This window comes from Raphanus sativus, unplaced genomic scaffold (genome assembly GCF_000801105.2).
Source record: "Raphanus sativus cultivar WK10039 unplaced genomic scaffold, ASM80110v3 Scaffold0140, whole genome shotgun sequence".
NCBI lineage: Eukaryota > Viridiplantae > Streptophyta > Magnoliopsida > Brassicales > Brassicaceae > Raphanus > Raphanus sativus.
In genome coordinates this window covers 45,837-60,795 of record NW_026615460.1, presented here as the reverse complement: position 1 = coordinate 60,795, position 14,959 = coordinate 45,837, and the positions used below count along the sequence as shown (strand labels likewise).

At 32.8% G+C, this 14,959-nt stretch overlaps 2 protein-coding genes and 1 pseudogene across 2 annotated transcripts; 2 read left to right on the top strand and 1 right to left on the bottom strand.

Moving 5' to 3' along the window:
• Positions 1-311: 311 nt before the first annotated feature.
• On the bottom strand, positions 312-2,902 carry LOC108849808 (bark storage protein A-like; annotated as a pseudogene).
• A 457-nt stretch (positions 2,903-3,359) lies between these two features.
• On the top strand, positions 3,360-8,278 carry LOC130501267 (UPF0725 protein At4g29550-like). Its single transcript, XM_056996156.1, has 5 exons — positions 3,360-4,012; positions 4,095-4,428; positions 4,519-4,664; positions 7,727-7,810; positions 7,903-8,278. The coding sequence occupies exons 3-5, from the start codon at positions 4,602-4,604 to the stop codon at positions 8,140-8,142; spliced, it is 387 nt and encodes a 128-aa protein (XP_056852136.1). The 5' UTR covers positions 3,360-4,012; positions 4,095-4,428; positions 4,519-4,601; the 3' UTR covers positions 8,143-8,278.
• On the top strand, positions 3,922-4,433 carry LOC130501265 (UPF0725 protein At4g28920-like). The gene is made up of 2 exons (XM_056996154.1): positions 3,922-3,942; positions 4,095-4,433. The coding sequence occupies exons 1-2, from the start codon at positions 3,922-3,924 to the stop codon at positions 4,431-4,433; spliced, it is 360 nt and encodes a 119-aa protein (XP_056852134.1).
• Positions 8,279-14,959: the final 6,681 nt, after the last annotated feature.

The following is a 14,959-nucleotide window of genomic DNA, read 5'->3' as shown; positions in this document are numbered from 1 at the left end:
GAGAAGAGAGAGAGAGAGAGAGAGAAGAGAGAGAGAGAGAGAGAGAGAGAGAGAGAGAGAGAGAGAGAGAGAGAGAGAGAGGTTCTTTGTTCAAAAATATTTTTTACGTGTATTTGGGATCGGGTGGAGATTTTTTTTTTGAATTTGGTTATTTTCTTTTATTATAACAAAATAATTATGTATCGTTCTCTCCGTTGTAATTGAAAGATTGCAATTCCTATTATTTTCTTCTAATAAATTCTTCTATTTTGTTTGTAGTTTTTTCTAGAAACCCCGATATAGATAAAACAAAGCTTCTAATTTTGAACCAATAAACAAAGCAGAGCTCTTATTACTGAAATAAAAAAGACAGACACTGATACATCTTATGTTTTACGTTACATGCATGCTCTTTATCAAAATACACATTTTTCTTATTATTCTGACGGAATCTCGCTTCCGTATGGAGGTAACAAACTAACGAACTTCACGAGAACATCCACGGAGTTTTGCGCGGCGAGACTGCCGAAAATGTCAGCCTCATTGGAGACGTCGGAACCGCCGCCGGCCAGATCGGATAGGGCACGGATGACGACGAAAGGGATGCTTTGCTGGTGGCAGATTAGAGCAACGGCGGCGCTTTCCATTTCTACCGCGGTGGCATTGAATTTAGAGCGGAGGAAAGTCCGGTAAGCGGCGTTGTCGACGAAGACACTTGCACTCACTCCACGGTCAACAATGGTTACCTTCGGTGGTCGAGGGAGGCACGTGGTGTTTACGCACTGTGCTAGTTTCGTATCCTGTTTTTGTTTTGTTTGAATATTCATATCAATCCACGTACAGAAGACAATAATTTTTATATAACAAAACAATGTAATAATTGTACTTACGGATTTTTTATATATTGATATAAATCTAACAAATCTTTGACCAGGAAAAGAAATGAATATAAACAAATCCAATGAATACTATATTTAGCACTAAACGTACATTTTCGATTTTACTTATTCTATACTCGTGGAATACTTACGTTTGATGGACGACACCTATGACCTATATATGATATCTTTATTTTCTGAATTATATAGTTCGATTTGTGAATGATTGTATAGTTTCCATTAAATTTTGAAATTACTTTTTAGTCAATTATGTCTTAATATATGGAGAACTGGTCACAGACACAAGTAAATGAAACATTGGTCTACAAACCTCAAAATTTAACAAAAAAGTTGTTTAAGTTTCAAATCTAGTAAGGTTAGGTGTAACCTCAAATTTAACAAAAATTTAACAAAACTTTCTTCTTTCTTTTCAAAAAAAGTTTCAAATTTGTAAAAAAAAATCTTTTTATTAAAAATTCTTACTAGATTGTCTACACTTTTAAAAATCACAAAGCCGACTCTTATCTAGGTTACACCTAACCTTAACAAAACGTGTTCTATATATTTTCTGAACAGTATAATAAATGTTTTACCAAAAGAAAATACTAATGCAACTTGGATTCAAAATAAATTACAAGTATTATCAGCAAAACAAACCTCGAGTTGGCGTGCAAGATTCAAGTAAGACTTATCAACAGGAACCCAGAAGACGTGTTCCCGGACTTCCGGGGTTCCGGTGACCGGAAAGATTTCTTCCGGTTGGTACCAAACTCGGTTGAGAACGTTGTCGCTTCCGTTACTGTACTTCGAAAACTGGAGATAACCAATATCACGAGTATAGTCTCCAGGGGATTCCAAAGCTAGTTCATCGTCAATCCCAGCTCCATACCTCTGTAATCAAATTTTCAAATGCATTAAGTATATTAGATACCAAGAAAATATATGCAAGGGAATTTTCCACATGGGAATGTCAACATATATACCTACACTTGGCACAAAAATACATATATACCTACTTTCTATAAAAAAACATTAAACATATATACAAGGTCTATAAAGTTCGAAAAGGTTAACATCAAAATATGATATATGAGGTCCAATATGGATTCTAGAAAGCATGTGCATATGATATATGAGGTCCAATATATCAAAATAACTGTTTTTTTCATACAACCCTACCTGCCAATTCCAAAGACCAGATCGTGTGCCCAATATTTAGGAATAGTGACGTCACCAATCTCAAGGTTAACATCTGCGTTTCCAGCGATTCCATAATGCAACACTCCTTTCAGCCTAAACAGGCTCACTAGTAATTGTGTTGTTACTCCTGCATTAACCTGTTCATATATGTATATATATAATTTAGTGGAATCATATATTAAAAGATTAAAATTCTTTGATATGATATAAAAAAAATTCTTTGATATATATAGGGGGAAAAGAGTTGTATTTGATCAGCGACCGAACCATTCCTAATCCCGTCATCACGATCACCACCCGTTGGTTTGATATGTTTCCAAATCGAAATCTTCTACCTATATAAACCCGATCAGTATCTACATGTGTATGTATATTATAGACATACACATGAAAAATCCTCTTAGTAGTTAATAGACCCCTAATGATATCGTATTTTGAAGTTTTCTTTTTTTTGTTGAGAGATATCCATTTTGAAGTTTTGACGCAAGGAAACAAAAACACTTATTAGCTACGTACATACAAGACTGCGTACAAGCAAGCATAATAATAAATAGTTCAAAAATAATGAAGCTATATATAGTTAGATTTGAGAAACATTGTTCCTATAAAAAAAGATTACCTGCAAAATCTATGAAAGGCAAAGAGGGATATGGAACATAAGCTTGAGAAGCGAGAAGAGGATTAAGCTCAAAGTTATTTGGAGCTACAATCCCCAAATAAGGACCTCTCTTGTTCATCCACTCTATCTTGCTCAAAACTGTTGGAGGGATTTCACCATTTGCTTCTTCAATAACATTTACAATCAACAAAACAACGACAAGAAGACCAATCAAAAAGTATCCCATAGCTTATCTCTCTCACCCTTTCTTTTACGCTTAATTATCGTGATGAGTCTCATATCTCTCCTTAGGTTCCTTTTATTGATGTAATACATGAATATTCTAATGCACACGTAACGATCGTGGACATTTATATATGTTCAGCTTTTTTTTTTTGAAAAAAGATATATGTTCAACTATTGTGTGCCTAGAACCGGAGAAAGATTTTTGGACGTAATGTGATTAGTATGTGTATTAGAGTAAAAATAGGTGAGGGAAAAGGAAAGGATGGAAAGACAGAATTGTGGGGGTAATTACGTTTTTAATCTCTTTTTCCTCTATTTCAGTAACGCCGTATATTCTTTTTGCTTGAGTAATTTTCATCTGAAACATAATCACAAAATATAACTTGACGATGATGACCAAAAAAATAGTTTGTTGAAAGGAAAAAACATAAAATAGTCACATAATCACAAATGGTTACATAGTTATTAATTTATTACGATCTTAACAGAAAAAAAGAAGAGAAAATCAAAATCACAATTGTGATTCTATTTAAAACCGTGGGGAAACATCATTAGGCCAAGCAGCCCAAAACCTCACGTTACGATAATGATCTACTACAGTAATATTTTCATCCTAATTGATTTGATTTTGGTTTGGACGTTACGGCTATTGAGCTAAATATGGGCTTAATGATTTGATAGTTTAATTACTAAAATAGATGTTCAATTTTTTTCTGACAATATGAGCTAAATACTTGCTTACATATTTTGATAGTAGGATATGCTTTCAAGGTGTACAGTTACTTACAAAAGCACATGAAGTAAGTTGTCTGATATAGTATTGAGTTAGAGTTGAAAGAAGAATTTAATTGATAAAAATGTTTATTTCCAAAACTAAATAAAAGAAGCTGGGGGGTCTTCTGCGAAAGTTGGAAAACATAGGGGTGTAAACACACAATATAAGTAAGTCAATTAATCGCGTATAAAAGCCTTCCTGTTTTAAAGCTCGAATCGATCAGAGTTTAGACGAAATCGGAGACGATGAGTGAGATTGCGAACTTGGTTCCAAAGCCGCAGCAGCGTAAACGGAAATTGGAATCTTCACGAAGCTCAGGAGCTGCTCAAATACAGCGTAAACACAGCTCTCTCTAGCATTCTTTTTTTTTTAATGTTAAATTTGATTGGCATTGATCGAATGGCTTTGTTATCTTCAGGGGTTCGATGTTGATTACTTCTATATTCCTTATGGAGGTGAACTAATCCCTCACATAGTGGAAGACAAGTATGATTATCCATACGACGTTGGCTTGTTTAGTAGACTTGGACTTCACTGTTACAATCTTGAGAAGGGAACCAGCCTCAGATTGGCTGCTATAAACAAATACAACGATGAGCTGAGGTTTACTCGGTGCCTCTATTACTACATAACGTCGGAGGCCATTGACACATCCACCAACTCTCTTTGCGATTTTCAGACGTGTGTTTTCAAAGATTTCCTTCCGGAACATGCGTCCTTTGTCGCACAGACCGAAATCTCCAGACTAAAAGGTTAATAACTAGACTGGTCATATGCTTTATGTTGTCTAGTATTATACTTCCCCAGTTTTCAATAAGTTGTTGGAATATCTGGTTAATTAGTTCCTAGTGGCCCTTGAACTACGTTTTCTGGGCCGGGGAGAAGATGGAAGGAGGAAGGAGTAGACGATTTTTACAAAGGTAAAATGCCCAAGTGGTTGACCAATGATGAGATGGCTGCAATCAGCGATAAGGGGCAGTTTTATGAGGTATGTTTATGTAATACCCCGATTTTCCAAAATATATAATAATAATAAATAATAATAAATAAAGAAATAATCCTGAAATCTCCATTTATTACTCCACATAAATAATGTCAAATCTCCATAAATCCAATAAATAATATTAAATCCAAATAGTATAATAAATCTCAAAATCTCGGTAAAGCACAAAACCGGAAATCTGGAATAGAAATAAAGAAAACGCCCAAAAGCACCAATCCGATATCAATCACTCCTGTATGCCAGGCTCACCTGAAAGAGAAAAGAAAGAGGGATGAGCAACAGGGGAGTCACTCAGTGAGGTATGGGATGCTAACCCGCAAACCACAGACTCAGTACATAGCACTACGACTATTTAGGAATAGCTCTAGCATGAACAGACAAGATGCCTAGCACATCACACAAAACAAACAATACGCTGATGGTACATAGCTAGTCCACACACCCTGCTTTCTCCTCATACGGATATACGATATCATAATATGCGTCGATAGTCCAGACATCTCTGGACCCCCGCACTCCACCAATATGCGTCGATATGCAAACGTCTCTGCACCCTGCACCACACAATATACGTCGCTAGCTCAGACGTCTCTGGGCCCCCGTACTCATCCACTATGCGTCGCTAGCTCAGATGTCTCTGTGCCCCCGCACTCTATACGTCGCTAGCTCAGATTTCTCTGGGCCCCCGTACTCATATGCGTCGCTAGCCCAAATCACTCTGGGCCCCCGCACTCACCACATAGTCCTTACTATATAACTACACATATACATATATATAATAATCTTTAACATCAATCATTTCACACAATCGTTGAATCCTCTATTATCCTATTTCCAGTTTAACAATCAAAATAATAATAAGCAACCAAGACTTTCAAACATACTCGATTCACAAAGACGGATCATGTTTCGAAACTAGACTTTCAATAATAATAGTACTAAACTAGCTCAGGATTTAACGGAATAGCCCTCACCTTAGCAATAGGCTGGAACGAACAACGGAAATGATCAACTGAGGTCAATAGAAAAACCCACCGAAAGCTCGCCCAGAAATCCGCCGGAAGCTCGCCGGAAACCTCACCGGAAGCTCGCCGGAAACCTCACCGGAAAAATTGACTAGTGACTGGTCGTTGAGTAATTTAACAACCACTTGTCACGCGCAAATAAATACTTTGACTTGATGGGAAAAAGGAGAAGAGAAGGAGTCTCTTATATAGGAGAAAGAAAGAGAGGTAGGATGCTCAAACTTCCAATGTGGGACAAAAAGAATAGAAAGGATTTTGGGTTTTAATTAAAAAAAACAAAAGGGCCACTGCCATGGATCAGGGTCGTTACAATTCTCCCCCGCTTAATCGGAATTCGTCCCGAATTCCAAAGAGATGAAGAAAGAACGTCCACAGCTTCAAAGAAAAGAAAGATACAAAGTAATAGACAATGAAAACAAAAGAAACTTGGTCTTCACCTGCAGAAGAAAAGAAAACCAGAATCTCTAACGACTAACCAAATGATGCTCGAGAGAAGGGTGCATTTTTTTTTTCCAAAAACCCCCACTCCCAAAACATTGAAAAATCACTGAAATCCGAGTCCCATAAATCGCCGTCCCGGGTCAGAGCCGGGACGGAACCCCGCTCTGATACCAAATTGTAATACCCCGATTTTCCAAAATATATAATAATAATAAATAATAATAAATAAAGAAATATCCTGAAATCTCTATTTATTACTCCACATAAATAATGTCAAATCTCCGTAAATCCAATAAATAATATTAAATCCAAATAGTATAATAAATCTCAAAATCTCGGTAAAGCACAAAACCGGAAATCTGGAATAGAAATAAAGAAAACGCCCAAAAGCACCAATCCGATATCAATCACTCCTGTATGCCAGGCTCACCTGAAAGAGAAAAGAAAGAGGGATGAGCAACAGGGGAGTCACTCAGTGAGGTATGGGATGCTAACCCGCAAACCACAGACTCAGTACATAGCACTACGACTATTTAGGAATAGCTCTAGCATGAACAGACAAGATGCCTAGCACATCACACAAAACAAACAATACGCTGATGGTACATAGCTAGTCCACACACCCTGCGTTCTCCTCATACGGATATACGATATCATAATATGCGTCGATAGTCCAGACATCTCTGGACCCCCGCACTCCACCAATATGCGTCGATATGCAAACGTCTCTGCACCCTGCACCACACAATATACGTCGCTAGCTCAGACGTCTCTGGGCCCCCGTACTCATCCACTATGCGTCGCTAGCTCAGATGTCTCTGTGCCCCCGCACTCTATACGTCGCTAGCTCAGATTTCTCTGGGCCCCCGTACTCATATGCGTCGCTAGCCCAAATCACTCTGGGCCCCCGCACTCACCACATAGTCCTTACTATATAACTACACATATACATATATATAATAATCTTTAACATCAATCATTTCACACAATCGTTGAATCCTCTATTATCCTATTTCCAGTTTAACAATCAAAATAATAATAAGCAACCAAGACTTTCAAACATACTCGATTCACAAAGACGGATCATGTTTCGAAACTAGACTTTCAATAATAATAGTACTAAACTAGCTCAGGATTTAACGGAATAGCCCTCACCTTAGCAATAGGCTGGAACGAACAACGAAAATGATCAACTGAGGTCAATAGAAAAACCCACCGAAAGCTCGCCCAGAAATCCGCCGGAAGCTCGCCGGAAACCTCACCGGAAGCTCGCCGGAAACCTCACCGGAAAAATTGACTAGTGACTGGTCGTTAGGTAATTTAACAACCACTTGTCACGCGCAAATAAATACTTTGACTTGATGGGAAAAAGGAGAAGAGAAAGAGTCTCTTATATAGGAGAAGGAAAGAGAGGTAGGATGCTCAAACTTCCAATGTGGGACAAAAAGAATAGAAAAGATTTTGGGTTTTAATTAAAAAAAACAAAAGGGCCACTGCCATGGATCAGGGTCGTTACAGTTTACTTCATCTGGTTGATTGTGTTTGATTTATGAGATATCTGATTTACTCATGGCTTCACAGTTGCAAGAATCAGACTTGCAAGGAAATGAGTGGCTTCATATGTATGCTGAGTTTGCTTTCTACTCTACGTGGATGGCACATGAGGTAGGTTCTTCTTTAATCGAGTGGCTTCTCATGCAAATCACTGATGGGGTGGGAGTTTTCTTGCCATAACTTTTAGTTTTTGTGTATTGTAGAGTAACCTGAGGCCATTTCTACCATTGGAAATCAAGAAGGTAATAATACAAACTAAGGAAGAGTCGCAGCCATGCATGAAGCTCAAGGCCAACAATGCGATATTCTACATTGTCTTCAAAGGCAATGGTGATCCCAGTGGTGCTCCCGTGGAGTACCAAGCGGTTGTAAGAAAGACCATGGATGGGAGTCCTGGACATATTTGCTTAGAAGTCGACTGCTTGGCCTACAAGTCCAGTTGAAAGAAAATTTTCTTCTGAGGCTAATAAAATTTGATGTGTTATCTTTTAGTTTTATCAAAACTGAATAATTAGTAGTAGTGATACTATTGTGTGTCAAATTCAGAGAGACCAATCAAATGGCAATTTTTTTCTAAAATGCATAATTTTAAATATGTTTAGTAAATTCAAAAATTGTTAGTCAAATAATAAGTTCAACAACACTGAATTTTTAAAAGTTCTAAAATTCATTTTTGAATAATATTGAATTTATAATTTTGATGTAAAACATTTCAAATTTCTGATTAAATTCACTCTTGTTAATAAATTATGTATCCGCTCTGTATTTCCAGCAAACTTAGTTTTAGTTTTATAATATTTGTAAACTTTGTTTTTAAACTACTAAAATTTAATTTATAATAAATCAAGTATAATAATTTGAGTTGTACTTATAATTAGGGATTGGTCGGCATTTCATTTCGTGCACAAAGTTAATCTTAATTAAATATGTTGTTTTTTTAACGTCTGATTAATTATGGTACTATTACGCTATTACAATTCTACCATCATATGAGAATACATGTTTTACTGCGTTATTTCAAACCGTTCTATGAGATTCATGTTCGATGATACATCCTACATCATTGAAAACTTTTTGTAACTATTTTTTCCATAATCTGTATAATATGCGTTTTCTGAGATTTAGAACCACATAACTTTTGGCATAGAAACATTAATGAATTTTTAGTCAAATCGTTGGACTAATGAGATTTTCACCATTAAAGTTTGGTAAGATATTATGTGTTTTTTTTGTAACACAGATATGATATTATGTGTAAATGGTTTATTTTAATGATTGTTCTTCTTTATTCAATTTGATTGTTGTAGTTAACTGATTTTTTGTAATACGATTCTTCTTTTTCTTTTTATCGGATTAGATTTTTTATTTGTTTATTTTATTGTATGTTATCTTGCTTTATTTCTACTTTTATGTGTTACTTATCAAATTATTTATATTGTGTTTTCTTTTCGGTTGTGCAACTTTATATCTTTACTAGGTAATTACCCGCGCTACGCCGCGGGATTTATTTTTGTTTTATTGTTAATAAAATATTTTCATTTTATAAATGAAAAATTATCTTAATATAAATTTTCTATAGATATTTCTAATCTAAACATATATTGTATTTTTTTTTATTTTGGTTACTGTATAACAATTATGTTTTTGATAATTTTTAAGGAATTAGCTTCCAAGTTAATTATTTTCGAGTTTGTAGCGTAAATATCATATTGTTCAAAAAAATGAGGGTTTTAATTTCCCGTATGTGGTCTCAAAGACTCTAAAACTATTATCCTTCTGTTTCATATAAGTATTTTGTATTTTCAGATTTATTTAAATAGAAATATTAGTTTTATGTTTTTATATATTAAAAATCAGTTTAATCTTTATTTTTACCTGATTTATTGATTAAATAAAAATTAATTTGAAACTCTAACTAAAAATAATATAAAGAGCTTAATCATTTTCTTAATATATGTATTTGATAGCCGACTTAATTACGAGACTAATGTATTTGATTCTTATTTCGATTTTGTATTCTATCCTTTTTACTAAGGGGGTGTATTGAATTAGAAGTTTTAGGAGATTTTAGGTTTTTATTCAAATCTTCTATTATTCAATTAAAGATTTTTAATTTTTTTTTTCAAATCACCTGTTATTGGATATGGAATTTGTGTAAAGTCATTAAAAACCACTTGAAATCCCCTGTTATTCAATCACAAATTTATAAAAGTTCTTTCAAATCAAGTCTTATTCAAAGCTAAACAATATTTTGAACAAAAAATTTGTAAATGGGATTTCAGAATACTTGCCATCCATTCCTAGTTCATACGAAATCACACCTCTATTGGTGTTATTTGGAGAAACTCGTAAAAAACATTACAGAACAAAAAAAATCAGAAATATATCAGTTTACTTCATTGTTCATTCGGATCCCAATTCTGCTCTCGATCGATCCGTAAAACATCTCAAATTCGTGCAAATGAAAATCTGTTTCAACTTTGAGTACACATGTCACGTATCTTCTTCTTTCTTGTTCTGGGTCAGTTTAGATGCTGTAACATTATAATTTTTTGCTCTCTTCTTGTCTCTTCGTTAAGAAAATAAAAAGCTATGACGATAGAAAAACTCTGATTTTGTTAGATTACTTTAACTCTTTACAATCAATTGCTTTTCGTTCTGAAAAGTATTTTAGCTACCAATGGTGTCTCTCCACTTCAAATTGGAGGTGATCTCACTGATTCTCTTGAGGTACCAGTGATTAATTGACACAATATATATAGTATATGACTCTGTTCTAGTTCTGGAAATGGGTTCTATTGATGAATCGTAGTGAAGGTTAAGGATAAAAGTCTAAATATATATCACTTTTATATTTATACTTATTATTTATTTATTTTCAAATTGAGTTTAAGGTTAAGGATAAAAGTCTAAATTTATAATTGAGAAATTTGCAAAATATAATGAAACATACATCTTTGTCTCTTTAATATAAATTCTTTATTTTTGTATCTTTTTGACTCAATTACCCTTTTTAGTTTTCAAACTTGGTGAAAAAATAACTTTAAAAAATGAAAAATAGAAAAAATAGATGAAATACTTATATACACAAACTGGTATCTTTTGGGTTGTAAGACTTGTTAAATTAAATTTATTTAATTATGTTCTACGGAAAAAAAATCATCTTCTACGGAAAATAGTATAAATTAAATTTCACGTTAAACAGGTTATTATACTTCATCTAGAACCAATACCTTTCGATTGACTGTATGAGGAATGCGAAGTCTACGCATTCTAAAAAAAAAAAAAAAAAAGTCTACGCATTCTAAAGATAACTACATTATTTATAAATGCAACTTCTACTTTTATGAGTAATTCGAAAGTTCTACGATTTCGAAATCTACACACAACTCAGAAGTTTACACATGGTAGAAACTGCTTATGGAATAATTGTCTCTTATTTACGCAATGTATAAAGTACATTCGACGGATAAGAATAAAAATAAAAATATTTTCGAAAATATGGTAAGTTCAGTTACAAAATATTCCAAAAATATTTAGAAATCTTTTTATTTTCCCAAAATGTATTTCACCGATTTTTTGTCAAAAATAAAAATAAAAATTGATATTCATTTATTTTGATTTAATTTCAAAATTTGATTTTCGAAAAACTAAATAGTAGACAGCTTTCATTTATTTAAAATTATGTTAAAAATATATATATGTAGATATTTAAATTATAATCTTAGATATATTTTAATTTATTTATTTTGGTTTAGATATTAAATCAAGTTGTAGAGAACTTATTTAAAAAAATGATATAAGATTTTATAGTATTAGAAGTAAATATTCTCCATCACCAATATTTTGTATTGGCTTTTGAAAAAATATTTTATGTAGAGTATATTATGTGATATTTTCGATCAAATTCTTCACATAAATGTTGGTGCATTCTTTATTTGCTGATGTCCATTTTGATGAACTTGGCTAGTAACTTTGAGAATGAGATCGATCATCTGCATCAGAATTAGACCATAGCTCAGATTAGTTTGAGCTTGACAACTCATCAAATAATTCCATCATTGGTTTGATACCCATGGAATTATGGATTGTGGATTTGTGGTCTTCTGCATTTTTTAATGTTACTAATGATCCCTAATAATGCCATGTTACATGGTCTTCGATTTCACCAATTTAATAATAAATTGTAATATCTCGGTTTACTAAAACCGGTTTGGTTTGTCTAATTAATTTTTTTCATCAGACCAAAACTCAATTCTTTTATTCACTTTAACCTAACCGGTGTATAAATTATATAAGTATATCTATCTCCTTCTACCTAAAGCCAAGCCGTCATCTCTTTTTTCTTATCTTATCTTCTCTTATTTTCCTTTTTTGCCTTCGCATGGTTCTACGTTATTCCTTCAAATCTTCTTGGTTCTCTGTTTATATGTACAAAAAGACATTGCGTTCATCGTCTCCACCACTGCCTCTTGCAAACTAATCACCACCGGATTCATCGTCCATAGAGTGATAAAGTCATCTTACTCTTGTTGATTTAATGTAGTGGTACCGAGACGTGGAGGAGAGAGCGACGTCGGAGCTGCCGCTCTTCACCATCACTCGATGCTGGAATATATCCACTGGAGATCCACACCGTTACCATATGAGCCGTACCAAACCACCAACGTCGAGAGATCCGAGCAAATGAGATCACTATGCACTCGTGCTTGCACACTAAGCATTTTCTTCTCCCAAAGAAAACTCGTATTCTCAAGAGATGACTGGTTTGCGGGTCACACAATGACATGGAAAAACAAAATGTTTTGATTGGATTTTCAACTTTTTCATTTAATGACATGTCAATCTTTCAAATTCTTAAAAATCTGACATGTCAATCTTTCATTTTCTAGATAATTATCCGCGCTACGCTGCTGTGCTTTCATATGTTTTATTTGTTATTATGTTTTTATAAAATAAAATTATTTTAAATAAATATTTTAAATAAAATATCAATATATATGTATTGTGATTAAGCAAGAAGATAAATAAAATATGTGATGTTATAACACGATTTTGGTAATTTATACATTTTCTTAAATATTATGTCTAGTCCAATTTGCTTTAGGAAAATTCTTTCAGATAGTTTTTTCTAAGTTTTTGTCACAAAATAGCATTCAAAAAATAAAATGACCAGAATAGATTTTTAATTTTAAAATTTTTAATTTTAATTTTTTAATTTTTGAAACTTAAAACTCCATCTCAAAACACACCTTAACTTTAAACTCTAAGTCTAGATTAGTTAATCCTATTTAAATGTATATTTTCCCCTGTAATAAAATTTCTTTTGGTCATTTTCTTTCTTGAAGACTATTTCCGTGAAAATAAACTAAAAATGGTTATCCGAGAGAATTTCTCTTTGTATTACCCCCATTAAACTTTTTTATTTTCTAAAATAAGAGAAAGTCGATTTTAACTTTTCTATATTTTTTCTTTTAAATTTTACGATTTTAATTTGTCTAACATTTCTATATTTGTTATAGATACGTAATTACTTTCACGTAAATCTACTGTGTTATCAATGTTTTTGAAGTTGCTCCAGCCCTGTTCTCTTAGTTACTACCATTCTTTGAACTTTCATCCATGTCGTACCAGTAAACAACTTCATTTTTGTTCTTAGTACTCATTCACATGTATCTCTTTTTCTTGTCTCCAAATCTACATATAATTTATCAGCATAGTTCACCTTTTTTTTAACACCAGCATAGTTCTCTTACTATCCATTTTTATTGGACTGATTTTGTGTACAAATGAGTTTGGGTACCTTCTCACATTTTGCTTCTAAACTTTGGATCCAACCATACTTAGACCTTCTTACAACTATTTTCCTTCTCTGTATTAAATGAGCAACAGATGTAAGCTCCGTTGTGGACCGTGGAAGCGCTTGAGAGACGGATGATCCCGTTCACGGCTAGCTACCCGGATGAGGCTCACGTCCTCCTCCCTTCACCATTATAGTTGCAACTGTTTCAGTTTTTTAAAGTTGAATCGCAACAATTATAAAAAAGCTGAAGTTTAATGACAAAACCAATCAGGTTGGTTAGTATACTTGAACCGTGAAACACTCACGTTTTGCCTTGTTGAGTTACTCTTATAGAGAGATATCTATCTCCTTCTGAATCTGGCCAGAAAAAGATAGAAGAAAAAGGATGATATACCTTCAAAGACTCAAAGATAGAACATGATACTAAATTCATGTATGTGTGAGAAGTGGAATCGTCCGAGAATTAAACCTTGGCGTGGTCTATGAAACCTCAAAGTATTGAATATAGTGTCTCAATTTTGCTGATGTGTAAACTTATGTGTATGAATAAAATGTTTTCACTGGGTTTTCAACTTTTTCATTTATTGACATGTCACTCTCTCATGTTCTTAAAAATCTGATGTGTCATTCCATGGAGAGAACCTTGTGTTATTACTGTGTGGATTTTCCTATCAATTTTTAACTATGTTCAATGATTTTTTGGAATTACTGACATAACATTTAATATACCTAAATTTACTTAGATAAAATAATCTAAGATATATGGTTTATATTATTAAAAATACATTTATATTTATATTTTTATATTTTATTGTTTTATTTTTATATACTGTTGTATTTTGGTTTTTAATGATTTCTGAAGAAAATGTTTTGTTTATCTATTTATTCTTGATTTTAGTTTTACATCAGTATCTTGTTAATTTAAGCTAACTTGAATTTAGTGATTAAAAGAGGAGAAATCTGTTAGATTTATGTCTTTTTGTTTTGTTGATTTTGCTTTAATAGACATGAATAATAAATACTGTAAATACATAGCCTATTTTATTCTTATAATTTTTTGTATATTCTTGAAATTTATGTTTTTTTTGTTATATTATGTATTTTGGATTATACTATGAATTTTAACTGAAATTTTATTTTATTTTGTTTCTATTATATTTTTGTTTTAACTATTATATATATATATATGTGCTTTAGTTATGTATTAATATTTAGTTGTGAACTTTCATTAATTTTTTATTTGTTAGAACTTTAAGTGTTTACCGAAAGGATGACAAATATGAACTAATATTTAGTTGTGAACTTTCATTAATTTTTTATTTGTTAGAACTTTAAGTGTTTACCAAAAGGATGACAAATATGAACTAATTACTAATTTTTAAAAAATAACAATTAGGTGTCAAATTTTAGATAATTTATATTAATGACATGTATCATGAGAAATCAAAATTTAACTT

Coding starts and splice junctions, on each gene's coding strand:
- LOC130501267 (XM_056996156.1), top strand. CDS start 4,602: ATGCCCAAGTGGTTGACCAATGATGAGATGGCTGCAATCAGCGATAAG. Junction 4,665..7,726: donor ATAAGGGGCAGTTTTATGAG/GTATGTTTATGT, acceptor ATGGCTTCACAG/TTGCAAGAATCAGACTTGCA. Junction 7,811..7,902: donor CTACGTGGATGGCACATGAG/GTAGGTTCTTCT, acceptor TGTGTATTGTAG/AGTAACCTGAGGCCATTTCT.
- LOC130501265 (XM_056996154.1), top strand. CDS start 3,922: ATGAGTGAGATTGCGAACTTG. Junction 3,943..4,094: donor TGAGTGAGATTGCGAACTTG/GTTCCAAAGCCG, acceptor TGTTATCTTCAG/GGGTTCGATGTTGATTACTT.